Source organism: Ammodytes marinus (genome assembly GCF_949987685.1).
Source record: "Ammodytes marinus genome assembly, chromosome: 9".
In the NCBI taxonomy this organism is placed as follows: domain Eukaryota; kingdom Metazoa; phylum Chordata; class Actinopteri; order Uranoscopiformes; family Ammodytidae; genus Ammodytes; species Ammodytes marinus.
This window is the reverse complement of record NC_137213.1, coordinates 31,320,946-31,342,881: the sequence shown is the minus strand read 5'-3', so window position 1 is coordinate 31,342,881 and position 21,936 is coordinate 31,320,946. Positions and strand designations below refer to the sequence as shown.

The 21,936-nt window shown below is 37.6% G+C and overlaps 2 protein-coding genes across 2 annotated transcripts; one reads left to right on the top strand and one right to left on the bottom strand.

Moving 5' to 3' along the window:
• Positions 1–3: 3 nt before the first annotated feature.
• On the bottom strand, positions 4–5,318 carry LOC307256079 (claudin-15-like; the record flags this gene model as incomplete). Its single annotated transcript, XM_080034945.1, has 5 exons — positions 4–94; positions 804–917; positions 1,450–1,531; positions 2,005–2,169; positions 5,102–5,318. 5 exons carry the CDS (start codon positions 5,316–5,318, stop codon positions 4–6), a joined length of 669 nt encoding a protein of 222 aa, XP_079891071.1.
• Positions 5,319–9,690: 4,372 nt separating this feature from the next.
• On the top strand, positions 9,691–18,905 carry LOC307255477 (interleukin-20 receptor subunit beta-like; the record flags this gene model as incomplete). The annotated part of the gene is made up of 7 exons (XM_080034161.1): positions 9,691–9,824; positions 10,743–10,869; positions 14,045–14,235; positions 17,053–17,180; positions 17,549–17,696; positions 18,154–18,305; positions 18,822–18,905. The coding sequence occupies exons 1-7, from the start codon at positions 9,755–9,757 to the stop codon at positions 18,903–18,905; spliced, it is 900 nt and encodes a 299-aa protein (XP_079890287.1). The 5' UTR covers positions 9,691–9,754.
• Positions 18,906–21,936: the final 3,031 nt, after the last annotated feature.

Below are 21,936 nucleotides of genomic sequence, written 5' to 3'. Positions count from 1 at the left end.
TCTTTAGACGTAAGCTCTGCCTGCGTCTGGATCTGACTTGGCCGTTGCGGTGTAGACTTTCCCTTTCCCTCCTGGCTGGCTGCCATAGTAACCGCTGCAAAACAAGACAAACAAAGTCAATGATATGAAACGAAATGTAAGAAATTGTTAAAATAAGAATTCGTTTTTTTCAAGGAAGGGTTTTGGACATTTAAGAAAAATAATATATTTTTTTTAATGAAAATACGCATGACTTGTTGTCAAATTTCTCAGGACTTTTTCCCTCTTTATGCATGATAATAAGAACTTTGTCTTGTTTAAACACATTTTCCCAATATATGTTTAACAAATAAATTAATACAAAATAATTATGTCAAATGCATATTTTCAAATGAAATAATAAATGTTAAAAAAAAAACATGAATAAAATCACGCCTTTTTTTCTGAGGGACAAAATATCCTAAATTAATTATCCCTGCGTTCCAATCCCCATACTTCCCTACTATTTAGTATGTCAGAAAAAGATTTAGGACATCCCAATACATGCACGTCAATTGTAGTACGCTGAAAATACATAAATGTCCCACTAACTCCAACAGAATTTTGGATTATTTGTCTTTATTCTCGACATAATTAAAAAAAAATCTTCCTTATCTGATAATTTTTTCTCTCCTGTGGCCCTAAAACTCTTCTGTACTTTAGTATATAGTGTAGTAAAAAGAAAGAGTATGAGATTTGGAACGCAGGGTAATTTTTTTCTATTAATTCTTTTCCACAGTGGCCATTTTACCCTGTTAGATAAAGGTGAGTCGTGCTGCACTTACCCCTTGCCGCCTGCGGGTTGCGCCCTCTTGCAGGCGGTGCAGAGTAACGCTCCACCAAGCAAACTGAGAATGGCTCCACCCCATCCCAGGTACAGGCCTGTGCCCAGCTCAAACCTGCGCACACACACACACACACACACACACACACACACACACACACACACACACACACACACACACACACACACACACACACACACACACACACACACACACACACACACACACACACACACACACACACACACACACACACACACACACAAAATGTCATTATTACGTTAAGGGGACTTCTATTTTGTCCCCAAAAGGAAGGTGTCCCAAAATTTGACTGCGTAAACAGAAAAATTTAAACACAACATTAGTAATGCGCGCACGCACACACACAACCACACAACATGAGCTTGTTTATAGATTAAAACACTCTACCTATCCATCCATCCATGTGTCTATCTATCTATCTATCTATCTATCTATCTATCTATCTATCTATCTATCTATCTATCTATCTATCTATCTATCTATCTATCTATCTATCTATCTGTCTCTCTATCCGTCTGTCTGTCCGTTTGTCCGTCCATCCGTCCGCCCGCCACAATAAAAACAATCAACTACTGCAATCTAGCGTTTGGTGTATGTGTCTCACCTCACGCCACCGTGGAACGGGTTGTTGAAATCCTCCACCACCATGAAAGCGTACCAAGAGACTGCCACCATGCAGCACATACCTGCAAACACACACACAACACACACACACATTAATACCAACAAAAAAAATTGGTACAAAGGAACAGTTTGTTGTGAAAGAAAATTAAATTAAATCAGATACAACAACATTTACTATTATTATTATATTTTAAAGGTGCTATGAGGAACTTTTAAATAAGAGGTAGTGTTTTTACTACACCAGCTGTTGTTCCTGTGTGAGCGTACCCATGACAAAGGCATTAAGAAAAACTATATAAAAATAACATTATTTTACACTGATGGTCTCGTTTGCTGTTACATGTCAATTATGATCCTCAGAGAAAAAAAATTAGACTGTTTCAGTAATATTTAAAAGTTCCTCATAGCACCTTTAAAAAAAAAGTTTGCGCTGTTGTTAGCTACCCCATTTCATCTCCGTCTCTCTGCACTATACATTAAAGTAAAAAAAAAATGGCAAAAACAAAAACTTGTGTACTTAGTGTTGTTAACTCACCAGCGATAATGCTCAGTATTCCCCCAGCAACAGCGACCTTTGCCTTGGACTGGTCCGTAGACGATCCGATCTTGATACATTTCAGTCCGAGCAAAGACACAATCATGGAGCCGAGACCGAGAAGCAGAGAAACGATCATCAGAGCGCGACATGCCTGCACATGACCTGGGAGGGAGAAATAGATGTTAGATATAATAACAATCATACAAATAATCACTTAATTTGTATGGCAGCACCTTTAAAACAATTGTAACAAAGTGCTTTGACAGGGGAACAACAAAAGCACATACACATCAAATCGATACACATTCCCGTATATAAACATGATTGTTATAGTGAAAAAGAGAAGATGGAGCAGCTGTAAAGGACACAACCAAAAAATGTATCTATTAAATTAAGAGGCAATAAGGCAAAAAGACAATGAGAAAGACGATAAAAATTATAGATATTATACATTTACATTGAACTCTGTCTGTCTGTCTGTCCGTCCGTCCGTCCATCCGTCTGTCTGTCTGTCTGTCTGTATGTATGTCTGTCTGTCTTTCTGTCTGTCTGTCTGTTTGTCTATCCATCCATGCATCCATCCATCTGTCTGTCTGTCATCATATTTTTTGTTTGTTTAAGTGTGTTCTTGTATTTATCCCATTGTGGGGACATACTGTAAGAAGTTGACAACATTATGGGGACTGACTTCACATTTGGGGACATTTTATATTGTTTTGCTTCTAAATCAATATTTTTATTATTTTTATTACAACTGAAGTTTCTGTCCTTAAGTATCTGTATCTCTGCAGTCGTCTTGCACAAAAATTGTACCAACGGAAAAAATGTGTGTGTGTGTGTGTGTGTGTGTGTGTGTGTGTGTGTGTGTGTGTGTGTGTGTGTGAGTGAGTGAGTGAGTGAGTGAGTGAGTGAGTGAGTGAGTGTGTGACCGTGTGTGTGTGTGTGTGAGAGAGTCTCTGTGTGTTTTACAGCACAGTACAGTACAGTGTGAGTGAATGAGTGTGTGAGTGAGTGAGTGTGTGTCTGTGTGTGTGTGTGTGTGTGTGAGTCAGTGACCGTGTGTGTGTGCGTGTGTGTGTGTGTGTGTGTTTTACAGCACCCAACAGCACCGACATAGTCATTTATTGACAAGATGGCCTCTAATGATCATAAAAACACACCACACCTCTATATGAGTTTCAGTAGAGAGAGACGAACAATGACTCACACACTTTAATGATCAGAGTCACAAGATGAACTCAAATAACTTGATAATGAACATCCAGTTGACTGCATATTGCACATATTGTAAATATTGTTCATTCGTTCATTGCATTGCACATTTCAATTTAATTTAGCTACTTTTTATTTTCTATTGTATTTTATAGATACCGTTTTATTGTGTACCATTTCTGCACTATTTAGTATTTAGAGTTTGTTTAATGTAAATATTGTTTATCTCTATCCTATTCTACTTTATTTAATGATTATAATTGTTGTTCCTTTTACACCGTGGGTCAGAGACAAACGCCATTTCGATCTGTTTGTCTGAATATTTTAAGAATTGACAATAAAGTTTGACTTAACTTGACTTGATAACGATTTGGTTCATAATATATAGAATTTATTTATAAGTCTATCTTATTTTATTATTGCTCTTTTTTGTTGTATTTTATATACTTTATTTATGTATTTAATTTAAATTAATATATATGAAATGTTAACCTATTTTATTTCTGTTTCTATTTGTTACATGTTATCCTTGTAATTGTGTTTATTGTGTTTGCTCATCCTCACTGTAAATGAGGGAAACATCAGTGTATTTCAAGTGAAAATAAAGGTGATTGATTGATTGATTGATTGATTGATTGATTGATTGATTGATTGATAGAAGTGCATTATATAACAATTCTTTAAGATTTCTGAGTCAGACCAACAGTTTTAAAACACTAATGCTATGTGTAACTTTCTGAAATATTTCTGAAACAGTATAATCTTTCCTCTGATGAGCATAAATTACATGTAACATCAAACAAGACCATCAGTGCCAAGAATGCTATTTTTATATAGTCTTAATGCCATTGTTATGGGTACGATCTCCCAGGAACAACAGCTGGCGCGGTAAAAACACTGCTCCTGATAAGTATTTCCCTCCATTTTATTATCAGAGGACAAGAAGGCACAAAATGGCGCCCAAAGGATGATGATGTTATACATTATGACACATTAGAATGCAAAAAAAACAACGTTACATTCTCATCATTAATATCTCAAAATTGTCCATAACAGTGATCTACTTTTGTCTACTTGATAAACTATAAGATTTTTTATTTGGATTTTAGGCGGGAAACTTTTGGCTGAAATCCACCAACCTTTGGACGAGTAGTTCTAAAATGGTGCCACATGGACCACAGGCCTTTTTTACTGTTTTAGCTGATCTGATAGCATTAAAAAAAACAAGAACTTAATTTTATAAGAGTTGAAAGTTATTCTCGACAAATAGTGTTTAAGTTACGAATGCTTTCAGAAAACAGAACCTGGTGTTTTTATTAACATCCTTCATTGGATTTATTACATCATTGGGTTGACCTCAATTACTCTTCTTAATCTACGGTTACTTTATGAGTCATGGAAGGCCCCAAAATGCGATAGATTTACGTGCATAAAAAGAATGCTTTCTAAAGAAGTGACAAATGGTTCAAACTTTAGCAAGAAGTCTTAGACCTCGACTTAGCATTTTTTTAATATGTGGATAGAAATGTACTTTGGACATTTGAGGTATAGAAAACTGCTCATTTTGTACCTTCCAACAAAGACATGTATATTATAGAGGTGAATTAAACGCTAATCAAAGTATCTTTGCTTTATTGGATATGGGGAAGTATTTTCGACTCAATGTGGCATCGTTATATCATAATCACAATTATTATTATTTTATTTTAGAAAAACTGGGTCTTACTGGGGAGGGGATACCGCTGAATTAAACACCAATTAAAGTATCTTTGCTTTATTGAAAATGGGGAAGTATTTTTGACTTGAGGTGGTATCGATATATACATTTTTAAAAATGTTATCTTATATATTAACACTGAGTCAGCATTGTTAGTGGTCTTACCGGGGAGGCTCAGGAGAGATTCGAAGTCCCTGCACTCTGCGATCCCGGCGCTGTTTTCGGCGCAGGCGTGCCACAGGTTTTCAAACTCTCTGGTGGAGATGATGACGCTGCCCGACACGGTTGAAATCTTCCAGTAGTCGTTGACCAGCGAGGCTCCGGTGACCAGCCAGCTGATGATGCACATTATGAACCCCGTCGCTTCCACAGCCGTCGACATGATGGCAACTTTTCCACAAAAATCTCTTAAGATGAAAAAATTAAATACAGACAAATTAAGCGCTGAAAGTTAGCCTTGAATACGTTGTTCAGGTTTTCGTATGTCTGTAAAGCCTCAGTGGGTGAAAGTCAGGGTTGAAGACGGGTTGGTGTGTCTCTCCTTCAGCTACTTTGTGTGAATCTGACATCAGTGGCTTGAAGAGAAGGACTTTACTCTCTAGCAGGGGCCATAAACTGCTTTAGAGCCGCTCCCTGTAGCTCCCCACCGCCTCCCACTTAGTATTGATGATGATGATGATGACAGTGAGTCTTCAGCCACACCTCAGATAACCTGCAAACAAGTGGCGTGCACTGGCTTTCAGAGGGGCACGGGTGAAACATTTAATAGTATATATATAGTGCGTGACTTTTTCATATTAAAGAATGTTGGTTACATTCAAGCCATTGCCAAACCAGTTGACACACAGAGTTGATTAAGCCTATCAGCTCCACAAAACTCTCTCTGTATTTCTCAGTAGGGCACCGTTTACAACTGTAGGGTACCCCCCCCCCCCCTCCCACTGGCGCAGGATCTCAAGAAGAGCCCACAAAATGTTTCAGTTGTTGATTCTACTGCAAAGAAAAAAAACCTGGGCGTACAGCAGAAGGAATAAAGTCCACAAACGATCATTGTGTTGTTGTTATTACTCAGACTTCCTCATGGGGCTGACAGAAGTGATGCATTATCGCTTTAAGAAAAGGGCACCCCATGGATTACCCCTATTCTACGAGGGCCGGTCTCTAATCTGGAACCAGTTATTTTTTGTTTCCACAGCAGAATAACCGTCTCTGGGTACGAAAACTGCAGCCCCATGCTGGTCTACAACCAAGAACCACTTACAGCCGACATAAAAAGATTTTAAAAAAGCTACGAAAGGGGATAGAAACATCATCGCTATCTGTAACAATCACAACGAGCAGCAGAAATACACTAGACGGTGCTTTGATGCCCATGGACTGTAATCGCAAAGCAAAGCTTGTAGTAGTACGCCTTAAAAACACTACAAGCACTGAAAGGTTCCCAAGTTGAACAAATTGTGAACAGGCACTAGCCCGGGCAAGATCTAGAACCAGGTTCTAGTTGGTGGAAAAGGGGTACATGTAAACAAACTTGTGACACACACACACACACACACACACACACACACACACACACACACACACACACACACACACACACACACACACACACACACACACACACACACACACACACACACACACACACACACACACACACACACACACACACACACACACACTCAAATGCAACTCTGATGGCAAAAACTAAAATGCTGAATTCATGCCCTGAGGTCACACCAGAGGGGCATCCGAGCCACCTAATGCCCCTTGTGTGACCTCAGGGCAAGAGTGTGGAAGTCCCATTAGTTTAGTGAAATACACTGGTGGTTTGAATACATATTTAGGGTTGGGGTTAGGCACTAAGGCACACTGAATTCATTACGTAATTCATACAATTCAAATTGAAAATGTTGTGCCTGGAAATAAGAGCATAATTGCCTAACTCATATTTACTCTACTCTACTTTTACTCTACATCTACTCTACTCTACATCTACTTTACCCTGCTCTATAACCCTTAAAATATGAGTAAGGCAATTATGCTATTAGGCTAACGAAAAGTAGATGTAGATGTAGAATAGAGTAGATGTAGAGTAAAAGTAGAGTAGAGTAAATATGATTTAGGCAATTATGCTATGAGGGTAATGAAATTAGAACTGAAAAGATTTCAAATTAATTTGGTGGATCGCAGCTGAAATAGAAACTGAAATTAGCTTCAGCAGTTATTACTATGAAACAGTGATAAACATTTATTGCAGTGAAGTCGGCTCAGCATCAGTTTCAGCTTGTATTTTATTGTGTTGCTCCACATCGAATGCTTAGTTTTGAAGGGAACTGAAACCCCCATTAGTGTTAATGGCGTTCCCTTTTCCCTAGTCTATTTACATATTTCCTCTAGTGTTTTATAGAGCTCTGACAAAAGCAGAAGTCACTCGACAACAGGAAGTAAAAGCACATTTTCATGACCATATAAGGAGCTGCAGCTTCTGTCAGCTCCTGTCAGGGCAATAAGTAAACATATGACATAGTTTCTTCATTAAGTTGTGCGACTGTTTCGATAAATTCAGCTATTTAATCACGATTTACCAACATTTAACCACACATTTCCAATAGAATAGGAAGTTGGTGTCTTCCTATGAGATGTATTTTCATGTTTGAGACTACAGTGGAAGAGTAACAGGTTATTGAACTTGAAACAACATTGTTTATGTACAGATTTAACGGTTACTTGAATGACACAAAGAATTAAATTGTAATGCTGCTGTCCAACCCAAGTTATAGCACAGTACGCTACCACTCATACCTTTGGAGACATTGGTATAAGAACCTTTTATAAGTGGTCGGAATGTTCTTATTTATTTGTGTGTGTGTGTGTGTGTGTGTGTGTGTGTGTGTGTGTGTGTGTGTGTGTGTGTGTGTGTTGTCTTTTTTTGTATTGTATGTCTTTTAAATGGACCTTGAGTCTAATAAAAAAAGTTGTTGATGTTGATGATATATAGCATGATCAATCAAAATATAGAAATGAGCAAAGAGACTTTTTAAAATTGAATATTATATGGCAGACATTTTCTGTTCAATTATTTCAGGCTGAAACCAAGTACAACAGAGAGAGAGAGAGAGAGAGAGAGAGAGAGAGAGAGAGAGAGAGAGAGAGAGAGAGAGAGAGAGAGAGAGAGAGAGACAGTGAACAGGTTGTGAGTGTGTGTGTCTTTTATGGCTTTATTGCTGGTGACAGTTAATGTTTGATCGTCATGAAAGTCCAAAGTCTGATACCTCACACTCTCTGTCTCCACTCTCTAGTGAAGCAGTCCCACCAAATCACTAGTCACTCCGAGAAAGAAAAAAAATTTGAAATTAAATGAAAATAATTTTAAAATGTTTATTTATTTTTAATTGGATATTAACTTTAAAGAGCTCCGGAGTGGCCGTAGTCAGAAAATAATATGTATAATGAGACCACGTTTTACTCTGAGCATTTAATCATACTATTGATGACTCAAAATACTATTGCATACACACGAGATACAGTTCTTCCCCACTTAGGCACAAATTATGAAATCCGTTCCCATGTTTTTGCTTTGCATTTGTTTAACACGACATCATTGTAATTGAGGGTCACCCCTCAATTGATATCTTGAGTATAAATTAAGGTTAAATGTAATATGAAAATTTCAACTCTGTGAAAACAAGAAAAGAATAGCTTGAACAAACTGAATTGTGACGGTCTTGTTTTTGGGAGAGCCAAAGTTTCTGGCTTTCACAGGGACTGCATGTTAAAAGTTCCCCTACAGAATCACACCACAGAGTGTGAGCACATACCAGTTGCTCTATAGGTCTTGTGTGTGTGTGTGTGTGTGTGTGTGTGTGTGTGTGTGTGTGTGTATCCTTTAGCATCAGCCACAGCCAGTAGCTGGGTTTCCACCACTCTGCTTTTATTAGCATTTTGAAGTATTGCATTAGGGTGATGGAAACGCCAAAATTCAAAATAAAAAAAATCCATAATTTCAACTCAAAACTGTCAATCGTTTTGGGGGTGCCCTGGTGGCTAACCGGTTAAACCGCATACAATTTAGTCAAAAGCTCTTGTCCCGGGCTGTTCACTGCATGTCTTCCCATTTCAACTCTGTGCATAATACTACCCAATAAAGGTGAAAACACTAAAAGACTATCCTTGAAAAAACAGGATTGTGACGGTCTTGTTTTTGGGGGAGCCAAAGTTTCTGGCTGTCACAGGGACTGTGTGTTAAAAGTTCCCCTACAGAATCACAGCACAGAGTTAAAGCACATACCAGCTGCTCTATAGGCCTTATACCGCCTAAGGAGGCATGGCAGGTGTACTGTGAAAAAACTTTAAATCACGGTTGACAGCAGATGCCCTGAGGCAGTTGACAACAAGTCAGACCGGCTTTGCAGCCTCAGCATCCAGACACACATGAGCATTTCTCCACAGACACCGGACAGAAAGCAACAACACAAACATGGCTCCTGCTATTTACACCGCAAAAACTGCTTTTTATGGGTTCAGGACGAAAACGACAGTGGATTATTTAAACTCCGGATCATGTGGATTTTAACTCAACTGGGATATTATCGCCATCTTCAAGAGGACGTACGGATTTTCTTCACTTCTTGGAATATTCAATTCAGTTTATTTAAGAACGGGACAGTGCAAATTTATAAAACACATGGATTTTTAAATTTTTCTCTAAAGGATCTCAGGATTATGTGGTGCATTCTGGGTCAGGTTTGGATATGGTGGATTTAAACTGAGCATCTTTCTCTGCACTTTTTATTCTCCTGGAGATAAACGCTGGTCATGATACGGAGGCGCACTGTGAGTCTGCTGGTGACGATGATGAAGATGATGGTTTTGCTGGACTTAAACTGTGAGTTAACTTCCGCCTCAGCTGACAAAACTACATTAATATCGGTAACGTGCTTAAAAAACATCAACTAAGCAATAACTAACCGTTAATAACTGCTTAGTAAGTAAGTATACAAGACTTTTCTTTAATTTGTTCATTTTTTATTTAGACTTATTTTGAGATGGCATCAAATATCAACCTATAGTTACCTTTCTCACGGGTGTGTGCACTACATTGTTGTGGTTGTAATTATGACACAAAAGCACAGTGACGCAAAAGACACTAATAATTTGACCACAGACAGCAGAGCACACACACCCATAGGAGAGCTTCTCAGTCAATATATTTTACTTTATTTCATTTTATTCAACATGCATGTTTGTTGTTGTTCAATGGATCAAAGCTCTATTGAAGTTCTACTTAAAAGTCAACAAATGAATGAATAAATATATTTTTTAAATGTTTACATGCATATCTGCTAATGAAATACAAAATGTTTTAAATGATGTCCTTGTGTGACAACGTAAATACAGTTTGTATAAATTCCCCTAAAGGTTGCAGGGTAAATTAATTCTCATTAATTCACATAGGAAATTTCTACACTACCTGAATATTCTCAGACTTTTGCAGCCCTACCCCTGACCCTCTCAACATCACCCTTTTTTTTACCAGATGCGAGATGTTTCCTTAATCTTAAAGTTATTAGGGACATTTAAGTCTGACATTTTGCAAAATATGCTTCAGGTTGACGTCACCCTTTAAAGTCTGTATGTTAAATATGAAGCTACAGCCAGCAGACGGTTAGCATAGCTTAGCATACAGACTGGAAACAAAGGGAAACTGCTAGCCTGGCTCCTCCTGACAATACTACACTGTTCCTCTCACTATCAGATCGGTACTTGAGATAATGTTCGATAAATGAACTCATTGTGTTGACAGGTGTTTGGACGCTGCCGGCTCCCAGTCATGTTTCAATGGACTCGGTTGACATGAGACACGTGCTGAAATGGCGCCCACTAGAGGCTCCCTGTGACACTGCAATCCTTTACTCTGTTCAGTTTCAGGGGTAAGTCATGAAAAACACATGCTATTTTGTTTTTCCACACATAAATGATGATATATTTTCGAGTTCACAGCCATTGCAGTTTAGTGTGACTCATTCCAACATTGTATTGTATTTTTTTTTTTAAGATTATTTTTTGGGGCATTTTTTTTTGTACAGAGTTGAGGTGGGGAGGCAGAGAGAGTGAGAGGGGGATGGCCTGCAGTAAAGGTCCACGGGTCAGATTTGAACCCGTGACCACTGCAACGAAGGCCGGAGCCAATATGGTACACACTCTATCCACTACGCCACCGGAGCGCCCCATTCTATTGTATTTTTAGCTGTATATTGAATTAAAGGTGGAGTCAGCAGTTCTGGAGAATGCTTGATGTCAAAATCACTTTGTCAAAATCAGTGAATATCTCCTAACGATCAGCTACCTGTCTGTATTGCGTGCTCGATGAAAAAGTGTTTTGACAAAGCCTAATCTCTGTAGACGGGCATGTTGACAGCTATTGTTGGCCCTCTTTGTTAACATACCCCTTTGTTTACATACCAGTTTTAAGAGCCTAAGCTGTGTATGAACAGTAAAAGAAAATCCAGAGCACACACAGTACTGACATGTAGAGGATCGTGAGGAGATATTCAATAATTTCTCAAAACAACAAGCATTCTCCAGAATCACTGACTCAACCTGTAAATGTAATTGGTTCAGGTGCAGTTTGACGGGATGAAATATGTGAAATATGTAGCATTTTAATATGATCAAGAAAATCCAGCACGTGATTCTAGCTGACACATTGTAATTGGACATCATTATGAAATTAACATATGACTAATGACACAGAAATGAATGCGACACACCTGAGCGCATAACTCTAACTAGCAGGTGTGTCTGTTCTTCAGCAGTGACACATAAACATTCCGGAGTTTGATTTAAAGACCTACTTCACCAGTGGAAATATGAAGGTGTATTGAACTCTGAGATCCTATGTAGTATAAATGTCCAAAAGTTTTAGAAATCAGTTCATCCTAGCCTGAGAAAGGGCAGAAAGAGTGTTTTATGGTCTCACTGTCTAACCCTACATTTTACCATGCGTGACATCACACATGGTCAAATGTAGGGTTAGGATTAACAGGACAGCTGGGCCAAGGGAAGACTGAGGGAAGTAAAACCTCATTCATTATATTATGATAGTGATTTTATAATGATAGAACGCCTTTGCATTCAGACGGCATAAATCACACAGATAACATTTTAATTAACTGTCAGGAACAACTGGAACTTTCGTGCGACGGATGTGAAGTCGCACAAACACACCTCTGTCTTGAAGTGAGAGCAGAGCTGTGATAACTTCCTCAATGAAACATCTCAATGACTTTTTGATTCATTACTCTGGAGTTTTTTCTTTTTTACATCCGTGTTCCTTTTCACAATATTTATGTTGTTTTTTAATTTTACTATCTCAACAACTATTGGTTGGACTTGCCAAGAAATGGGCGTCAGAGGCTATTTAGGGTGAAACCACAATATACTGTAGTGGCTTAGTCGCTCCCATTATAATCAATTAAAGAGCTGCTACAATGAGCCCGGCCTCGCATCAAAAGACTAGTCTAGATCTTTTACATGTGTCATCGTCACAGTCCTCTAAACAAGAATCAATGAATATGTGTGTTTTCAGTACATTTGTGTGTATGGAATGTAAATCGAATCCTTTCTATGTTAGTAGTTGCATATTGCAATAATATGACGGTGTATTAGGGCCACTGGAAAAGACAAAGGCTAGTAGACCTTGGTATTTATAAAAAAAAAGTTTTTTAAAAATCAAATTTCTTTACATCTAAGTTGTATGTTATCACAGAAAATCAGAATCAGAATCAGAATCAGAAAAAGCTTTATTTATCCCAAGAAGGGCAATTTAGTTTACAGTTCCAGTTCGCAGTAAAAATTAATTTGAATAAATACTATAAAAGCAGTACGAGGTAGAAAATAACATAAATAGACAAACAGCAGTCCAACACACAAATTCAACTCACATTCATTTCAACTCAACCTGTCAGAACAGAAAAAACACCCTGCTGTACAGTAAAGATATTGAGGCTGCTAGTAGTCACACTTTGCATTCCTGCATATCATTTGTTTGTAGTCTTTCTACACTTTGTGTGTGTGCACTAGGAGATATCTGTACATTTGTGCCACCAAATACGTCGTTAAGTTGATGTCAACCATTTAACGATTGAAAATATAAAAACAGAGATAGAACAATAAGTAGCAGTCAGCTTGTGTTGAACAGAAGTTGAACAGTAGCAGTGTGTGTGTGTGTGTGTGTGTGTGTGTGTGTGTGTGTGTGTGTGTGTGTGTGTGTGTGTGTGTGTGTGTGTGTGTGTGTGTGTGTGTGTGTGTGTGTGTGTGTGTGTGTGTGTGTGGCGGCGGAGGTATGAAGGTGTGGCAACCATCAGAGTGTGAGTAATTATTGTGGCCAGAGGCAAAACAGAAGCTCAGCAGGAAAATATGGCACACATTATTTTAAAATGTTTTGCATCTTACAACACCAATGTCAAAACCAGTTCTGCTCTAATGTGACGTTTGTTACAGGAAAACAATAATATATAGGTCATATTTCATATTTTTTGTGTCTCTGTCGTGATTAGTTTTTTTAATGCGTAGTATTTCATGAGTTTTTGGTTACGCTTATTCAAGTCTCAAATTGATGTAAAACTAATTAAAAAAGTGTGAAGAGATTTGATACATTCTTACTTCATTTTATCCTATTTTATATTAATTCTCTCTATTTTTAATACAAAGGATTTTGTGCATGTAACTTCTTTCTCTTCTTGCTCATGTAACTTCATTATTATAAAAGCACTTTGAGCTTTAGGTAACACTTTACAATAAGGGGACATTAATTAACTGTTAGTTAATGATTAATGAATGCTTAATACGCATTATGTACGCACTAACTAACCGTTATGCGTATTTAATGCTTAACAAAACATTAGTTAACTAAAAATAGTTAGTGCTTAATCAAACATTAACCATTAACAGTTACCTAATGCTTAATAAGCATTTACTAACCATGAATAGCATTAAATAAGCATTAACAAACTGTGAATTTATGTGCCCTTATAGTAAAGTTTTACCAGGCTGTATTTCTTGCATGAAAGCTGCTATTAAACAACATCTAATGTCATTTTTCAGGGAGTTTGAGCTGATAGTTCTGAACGGCAGCTGGGTGGACGCTCACGAGTGCCAGCAGACTCCTCTGACCCACTGTGACTTGACCTTTGCCCTGGGCTCAGACTCCGACTACAGCCTCCACGTCAGAGCGCAGTGCGGGTCCCTGCTGTCTCCATGGTCACAACTCAGCCCAGCCTTCAACCGCAGAGACAGTAAGAGAAGGGCCATTTTTACAATGTTACAACTTTAATCTTAAACATTTTGAGTTTTTTCTCATTATAATACCCCCATTCCTTGGTTCAGTATTTTTTAAATATTTACTTTTTCCTTCCAGTGGACATAATATGCGACCGTGCTCTCCATTGCAAAAAAAGAAGATTCAGTTCTTGCATGTTTTGTTTTGTACAATGCCCCTATTGTACACAACAAAACAGCCCCTATGTTAAAATTATTCCTGCAACTCCAGATAACGTAATAAAATATATTAATTTAATGAATAAAAGCGTTTCAAAAACATCCCTCCTCTAATTTTGAGAAAGGGGGATGTAATTCTTGTTAATGTCTTGTTAAAACATTACTGCAACTGCAGAGGTTGAGATCAAATTCGATGAATGAAAACATCCCCCCTCAGATTTTTCACAAATTGCTCTCTGACAAAACTGTAAATCACTTAGTTTCAAACAAGTTGCTCATCTGCATGTTTGTGTGTGTGTTTGGAAATAGTCAGTGCCTCCTCCTTATGTAAGACACTATAGGCCTCAAAACTATTTCAAAAACACACACACCGGAGGCTCTTTCTGTGTTGGAGGTCTTTAGTCAGTTTTCTGGCTATAAACTTAACTTGAGTTAGTAACTCTTTCCGATTAATAAAGAAGCTCTTAAACTTGATTATACAGCTCTCCCACTCAAAGTGGTGAAAGATCATCTGAGTTACCTTGGGGTATGTTTTACCAGAAATTTTAAAAACTTATTTAAATCTAACTTCCTCAAATTATTGGATCAGGCGAAGCAAACATATCGAAGTGGTCTCCTTTGGCTTTCTCTCTCATAGGTAGAATAAATTCAATTAAAATGACATTACTCCCAAAGTTCCTATATCTATTTCAATGTCTCCCCATCTTTCTCCCCAAATCCTTTTTTCAGGCCCTTGACTCGTTAATGATAAATTATATTTGGAATGGTAAACACCCTCGGTTACGGAAAGCTTTTCTTCAAAGACCCAAACAAACAGGTGGAATGGCCCTCCCTAATTTCCAATACTATTACTGGGCGGCTAATATCCGTTCTTTAATGTATTGGGTGCATTTTCACCTTGACGACTCAGCCCCAGTCTGGGTCAACAATGGAGTCCAGCGCTATTAGCCCATTATCTCTATCTGCCCTCTTAAGTGCCGCACTTCCACTCTCTTCGGCGATTCCCAAATGTAGTCCCGTGATTAAGCACTCCCTTCGAATTTGGACCCAATTTAGGAAGAATTTTGGAATGCAGAATTTTTCACTTTTCAGTCCAATTGCAGCTAATCATTTGTTTACTCCCTCGACTGTGGAAGATCTGGCATAAAAAAGGCTTAAAATGCATCGGTGATTTATTTATTAATGATCTATTTGTTAGTTTTTTTCAATAGACAAAAAAATTTGGTATAGAAAAGACTCATTTTTTCCGATATCTGCAAATCAGGAATTTTACGCAGAAGTTAATTCCCCAATTCCCTCACAAACCGCCAGCCAATCATGTCGATTTGTTTTTTTCTGTAAATCCCATATTAAAAGGCTCAATTTCTGTGTTTTTCAACCTTATTTCGAAGTTGCGTAGCCCCTCATTAGCAGCTATAAGAACTCTGTGGGAGCAGGACCTTGGTTCTGCATTCACAGATCACATGTGGGATTCAGTTCTGGATCAGATACATTCTACCTCCATGTGCGCCCGACATGCTCTTGTGCAATTTAAAGTAGTACATCGTATCCACATATCTAAAACTAAACTAGCTCGTATGTTCCCCGATGTAGACCCGACCTGTGATAGCTGTAAGAGCGCACCGGCATCACTCTTTCACATGTACTGGCTATGTCCCACCTTGACTGAGTTCTGATCATCAGTTTTTCAAACAATTTCTGAAGTACTTCAGCATCAAATCGAGCCGAACCCTTTCACTGCAATTTTTGGCATCGCTCCCAATTCAGGCTTGCCTAAGGTGAAGCTAAAGGTACTGGCCTTCACCTCTCTGCTTGCTCGTAGGGCTATCTTGCTCAAATGGAAAGACCCTGCTCCTCCCTCCCACTCACATTGGATTAGAGACATTATGTCATGTATGAATCTGGAGAAAATTCGTTGTACTGCCTATGGATCTGAGACTAAATTTAATAAAATGTGGCGCCCCTTCCTGGACTATTATGAGAAACCGACCACAATGGTTGAGGAGTAGCTACCCCCTCCCCTCTTTTATTTGATTTAATAATTTATTTATTTATTTATTTTTAAATTATTATTATTATTTCTTTTTTCTTTCATATTGGTTGTTTGTTTTTGTTTCTTGTTGTGTGGGATTGTGTTTCTGTTTTATTTATTTATTTATTTTTTTCTGACGTTGGGTATTGTTTTGTGTATTGCTTTGTGTGTTCATTTCTTAATGCAGGAATGTTTGTGATTGGGTGGGATATGTTCGGGAGGGAAAAAAATGGGAGAAAAATTAATAATCCATTGTATAACACTCTGTGATTTAATGAAAAAACCTTTGAAACAAAAACACACACAATTTTTTAAACATTTCTTTTGTTTGTTTGTTGTTGTTGTTTTAAAAAAAAACGTTATACATAATATATTTATAATATTACAATATGTAAAGAGGGTAGGCATAATAAGCCTCGGCTTCTTCCTACATCCTTTTCGGCCATTGTTACTTTTAAACTAAAATTATTGACCATGTCTGTACTATGTCTCTGAGGTCATGGACTGAAAATAAATGTTCTTCTACTACTACTACTAATTATTGCATATAAAGAATTTAAAACTTGTGAGTGATTTGTGCCAGCAGCAGTCCTGGCGGCGCCTCAGATGGCAGTGACAGCGGTGGGCGACGCCCTTCAGGTGTCGTTTGACAGACTTCCTCTCACTGCTATCGTCATGGTGACAGTGTGGCAGAAAGGCGGCGATCTAAAGGTCAGAAATTACTTTACGTATTAATTGCTTTCTTGTCCTCGTCTTTAACAGTAACAGTTTTAATTAGACTATATTGTACTGTCACCCATTTCATTTTAAAAGCAGCCATTCTACATCTCTGTCTATATGTTTAATTGTTGTTTTGTATTTGATGTATTTGCTTTGTACTGTATATTTTGTATGTTTTGTTGTTTTTGCTTTGCATTTGTTTGACTTGACATCTTTGCAAATGAGGGTCACGCACTCACACAAACACACACACACACACACACACACACACACACACCCCTCAATTGATATTTACAGTATAACAGTATAAATAAAGCTTAAATAAATAAATAGAATAAATAATTGCCTCTCTCATTCAGCCGACTGTCTACAGGATGCCAGCTGAGCAGACTGTGCTGTCTGTCGCCGCCCTGCAGGAGGGAGAGGTGTACTGCGTCAGAGCTCACACCATCATTGAGCCACAGCTACACAGCAGCAGCACTGACACCCAGTGTGTATCCATCACAGGTACAAGTATACACACACATACACACACACACACACACACACAGTCTACTGTTTTGCTAGTAGAAAAATACTCACCAATACGACAGTGTATGAAGGCCACTGTGGAAAGAAAAAAAGGGGTGTTATTTCAAGAAAGGTTGTGAGAATATAGACATCATTTTACACAAATATTTATATAGATATTCTCTGAAAAAACAACATTTCCTTTACATTAGAGCCATACATTTACATGCACATGAAATTAACTAAGATTTTCAGAGTAAAAAAATCCAAATCTTCAAAATTGCCAGTAAAACTTAAAATCTTAGTTATTTACCTGCAGGTCATGGATGGCAGGCATACTCCACGTGTCTGTGGCCCAGATACGCCGTCTTAAGCCAATAATAGTAAAAATGATTGTAAGATTTTAATACATGGAGTGACGGTAAAACCTAAACTCTTGGTTATTTACCTGCAGGTCCTGACGCTGCCTGGAGGAAACCGACGGCTGTGGCTGTGACCGTCATCCTCACGGCCGGCCTCCTGTTCGCTGTGTTCTGGTCCGTCCTCCACTGCCATCCACAGTCCTGCCAACAGTATTTCCATAAAGAGCCTCTGCCCCTCTCACTGGTCAGTCCCACCTTTTATGAATACTTATAGATGATAATAACAATAATAATACATCAAATTTATATAGCGCTTTTCCCAGTGCTCAAAGGCGCTTTTATAAAAGATATTATTTAAGGAACTAATCTCCTGGTTAATTAATATACAAAACTGTGTTAGAAAATATGTGTGAGTGAGTAGAGTAAGTAAAGTTAGCATAACATCTAAATGCTCAGAAAAAAATACTTTAATGTGCATAGCAAACACAACATTTCCGCCCACTATTTTTGGGAGCATTAAGCTGTTGTGCTGACTTTACTTACTTTCTTGAGTATTTTTTTTGTTCAGCACAAGCAAATACATGGATATGCAAAACATTGTCTTGTTTAACTTTGTCATAGAAAGTCAAAAGGTACAAGAAGTCTGCAATACACCTGAAAAATGGGGGTGCTCTAAAACTTTTGATCATTATAGAAATATTAAATGTAAATCAAGGAAATCTGTCCACAATTGAAGGAGGTTTTATGTTTGTCTCTGCAGCAAACTGACTGGGACATTCATATCCCACTGAGCCCTAAGGAGACAGAGCACTGTGAGCAGATCCATGTGGTGCCGAGCGTCTAAACTGCACTGACCAGTTGAGAGGATGGAACCTTGAAGAGATCTTCTTAACAGGAGAATCTAAATGTTTTTCGAAGACACTGTTGGGGTCGGCTCAACAGGGAATTTCTGGATGGATGCTATTACATTTTGTGAGGAAAAACTTGAATACGTAAAAGAAATGAAGGAATAATCATCACAACACATATCTGAGCTTTCTAAGTGAACCAGGACACAGGCAATGTATTGCCCAGTTCTGCGGACCAGGTTTTTGGACTATAATGAACAGACTGCGAGCATGTGGTGACCTAAACGTTTCAGGAAAATGTCCAAAACAACTTTTGTTTACATTCAAGTACGTCAGCAGCCGTTGTGTGTCGGGAGCAACATTGTCTGCTTTGGAGAGGACACAATATGCAAAAATGTTCTGAGTATCGTATGATCAATGGAAACATTACGTCGGTTTTGCAGCACAAATGGACAGTCCACCAGAACTATGGGACGGATTTACCATGAAGACACATAAGCCGCGGAGAAAAAGGTGGACTGCAACCATTGTTTTGCTTTTTAGGGACCCCAGGAAGAATAGTTGTCACAATGGTGACAACTAATGGGGATCCAACAAACAATAAACAATAAACAATAAACAATAAGGGAAAATAAGGAAAAATACGACTAGTGGCAATTTCTCATCTGGATCTTTCCCCTGTAAAATATGAAACTAAATCTACTAATCTAGAAATAATTTTTTGTATTTATTTTCATACAGACACACAACCGGTCAGAAGTTTTAATATACCTCAATTATTCAAGTTATGTGCGCAGTTCACACAGTTTAATGTCTCAATGTGTGCGACATTTTAACTTTTACATTTTATCACTGTTTATTTTTCATCATGTACAAGTGTTACATGTTTTAATAATACTGGTGGTGATTTATCTTATTTATTTTGTATGCATTTCATCTCTGTCTCTCCTCACTGACTAATTAAGCATTTAAAAATGTCCAAATATAATCTAAAAAAGAAAAGAAAAGAAATACATTCTCCATGTGTTGGCCTCTACTCTAGAGAATACATTTAGGACAAAATGAAAGTACAATTTGTAGTATAATTTTAACATTCAAACAAAAACATTGAGCTAAAGCTTTTAGTTTCAGTTTTAACTCTAAAACCTAGTATATGTGTCTAGGTTCACTGTATGTAAAATGTTAGTGTTTGCAAACATGTGACCAATAAAAAACTTTCACTTAAACATTAACTCTAGACTCTTTGATTTGTTTGGTCCCCAGAATGTAGGTGGTCCCCACATTGTGGATGGGCTACCTGGTCTGGTTTCCAAAGGCTAACGATTATTCAAAATGCAGGATGTTTTCCCTCAATTGTGCAAAGTCTAGTCTGTCAGTGGAAATCATTTGTCTTGGTCCTGGAAATAAGAGAAGCCAAGTTCAGTCGGGGGAGGGATGCTGAAGTCAAACTGATCAGAGTTTGAGCCACAAACTGTGAAGGTGGAAGTAGAGTATTTGTTGATAATGACATTGTTGTTTTTGTTAGATACTATACAGTTTGGCCCTCTAGATCATTCTTGTTGGAGGCTGATCATATGATTATAGCCTGTGTTGTGCTGCCACCATGTGGACAAAGTTTGATCTGTGAAGAGTCTTCTGATGCATAATGCAACTATTGGAATAATTGTGGTGAAAGGTTTGGAAAACTTACATTTATACTGCAAATTTGTGAACAAAATAATTAAAGAAAACTTTGTAATTATTAATTTTCATGCCTGACAGACAAATACTTACAGTGCTTAGCAGCGCTAGGTTATAACAATGTACATTTGCCTTTTAGCAAAATAAGAAATTGTGTTGTATGGAAGAACAAGATATTTTCTATTCAACATGATTTTTACAAGTTTTTATTTTCTACAGACAAGCATTGCTCCTAGAAAAAGGAAGAATATACAGTATGCTGGATGTATTCACCTCAATCTAGATTATGGGGACTCCTATCCTCAACGCTTCTAGTCTGTTAGAGAATAACTCAAATCTCAGGGGGTCTTACTAAAGCGTTGGTGGAGAAACTCAGATGTACTAAAGAAGCAAAAAGGATGAGTGAGAGTTCTGTCTTTTCAGTAGATCAAAAGATCTTCCTTTTTTTATTCAGCAAGCTCAGCAACAATACACAAATTACAAACAAAAGTAAATTATTCAAAATGTCAAGAAAGCCAAAACTACTCAATAAACAGACCACCCAATTTAACATCACATCACCCTTTTTCAAGGTTACATATTTAAGGGGTGTGAACCTGATTAAGATACAATATCGACATGTAAGGTAATATAATGAATCATGAGTCAATGAATTGGCTAAATGGCACATTATGCATAAGATCACTGGAAGCATATATGATTATTAATATCTTTTTTTTTACTTCTCTCTCTCCTCCTGAAGCTGCACTTTACAAACAGAGAATGTCAAGTCAAACTCAGGTCAAACCTCATCTGTATTCTACAACAAAAGGAATGTATCAATAAATGTGTTCAAACATTGAAAATGCAAAAGTAAAAGATACAGGAAGAACAAACCACAGGCTAATTATAAACATCAAAGCATCACTATGAATGCAAACTTAAATTAAAACCATGTAAGCACGTAAAGCTTAACGCACAATTGATCAGTGTTAAGCCTACTGCAATCAATATACCTGCAGATAACATACTATTTGTACAAATTGATGAATTTCTTATCCAAACACATCATCAAAGCGCAAACACTCTGGTGTGACCAATTCATTTAGGACTTTTGTTGACTACCAGACAGTAGTGCTATTGTGATAGAAAATCAAATAGAGGAATAATAACTGGTCCCACTGTCAGAGGAAGAAACAATCATCTACATGAAGCACAGTAATAATATACATATAAAAAGAAAAATACAATTATATATGATGATATACATAATTGTATATCTGAAGATGCCTGTCCATGCATTACAATAGACATCTGTGAAACAGGATTCAACTGCAGTACAAGGTCAAAAAGTTCAAAATCAAATAA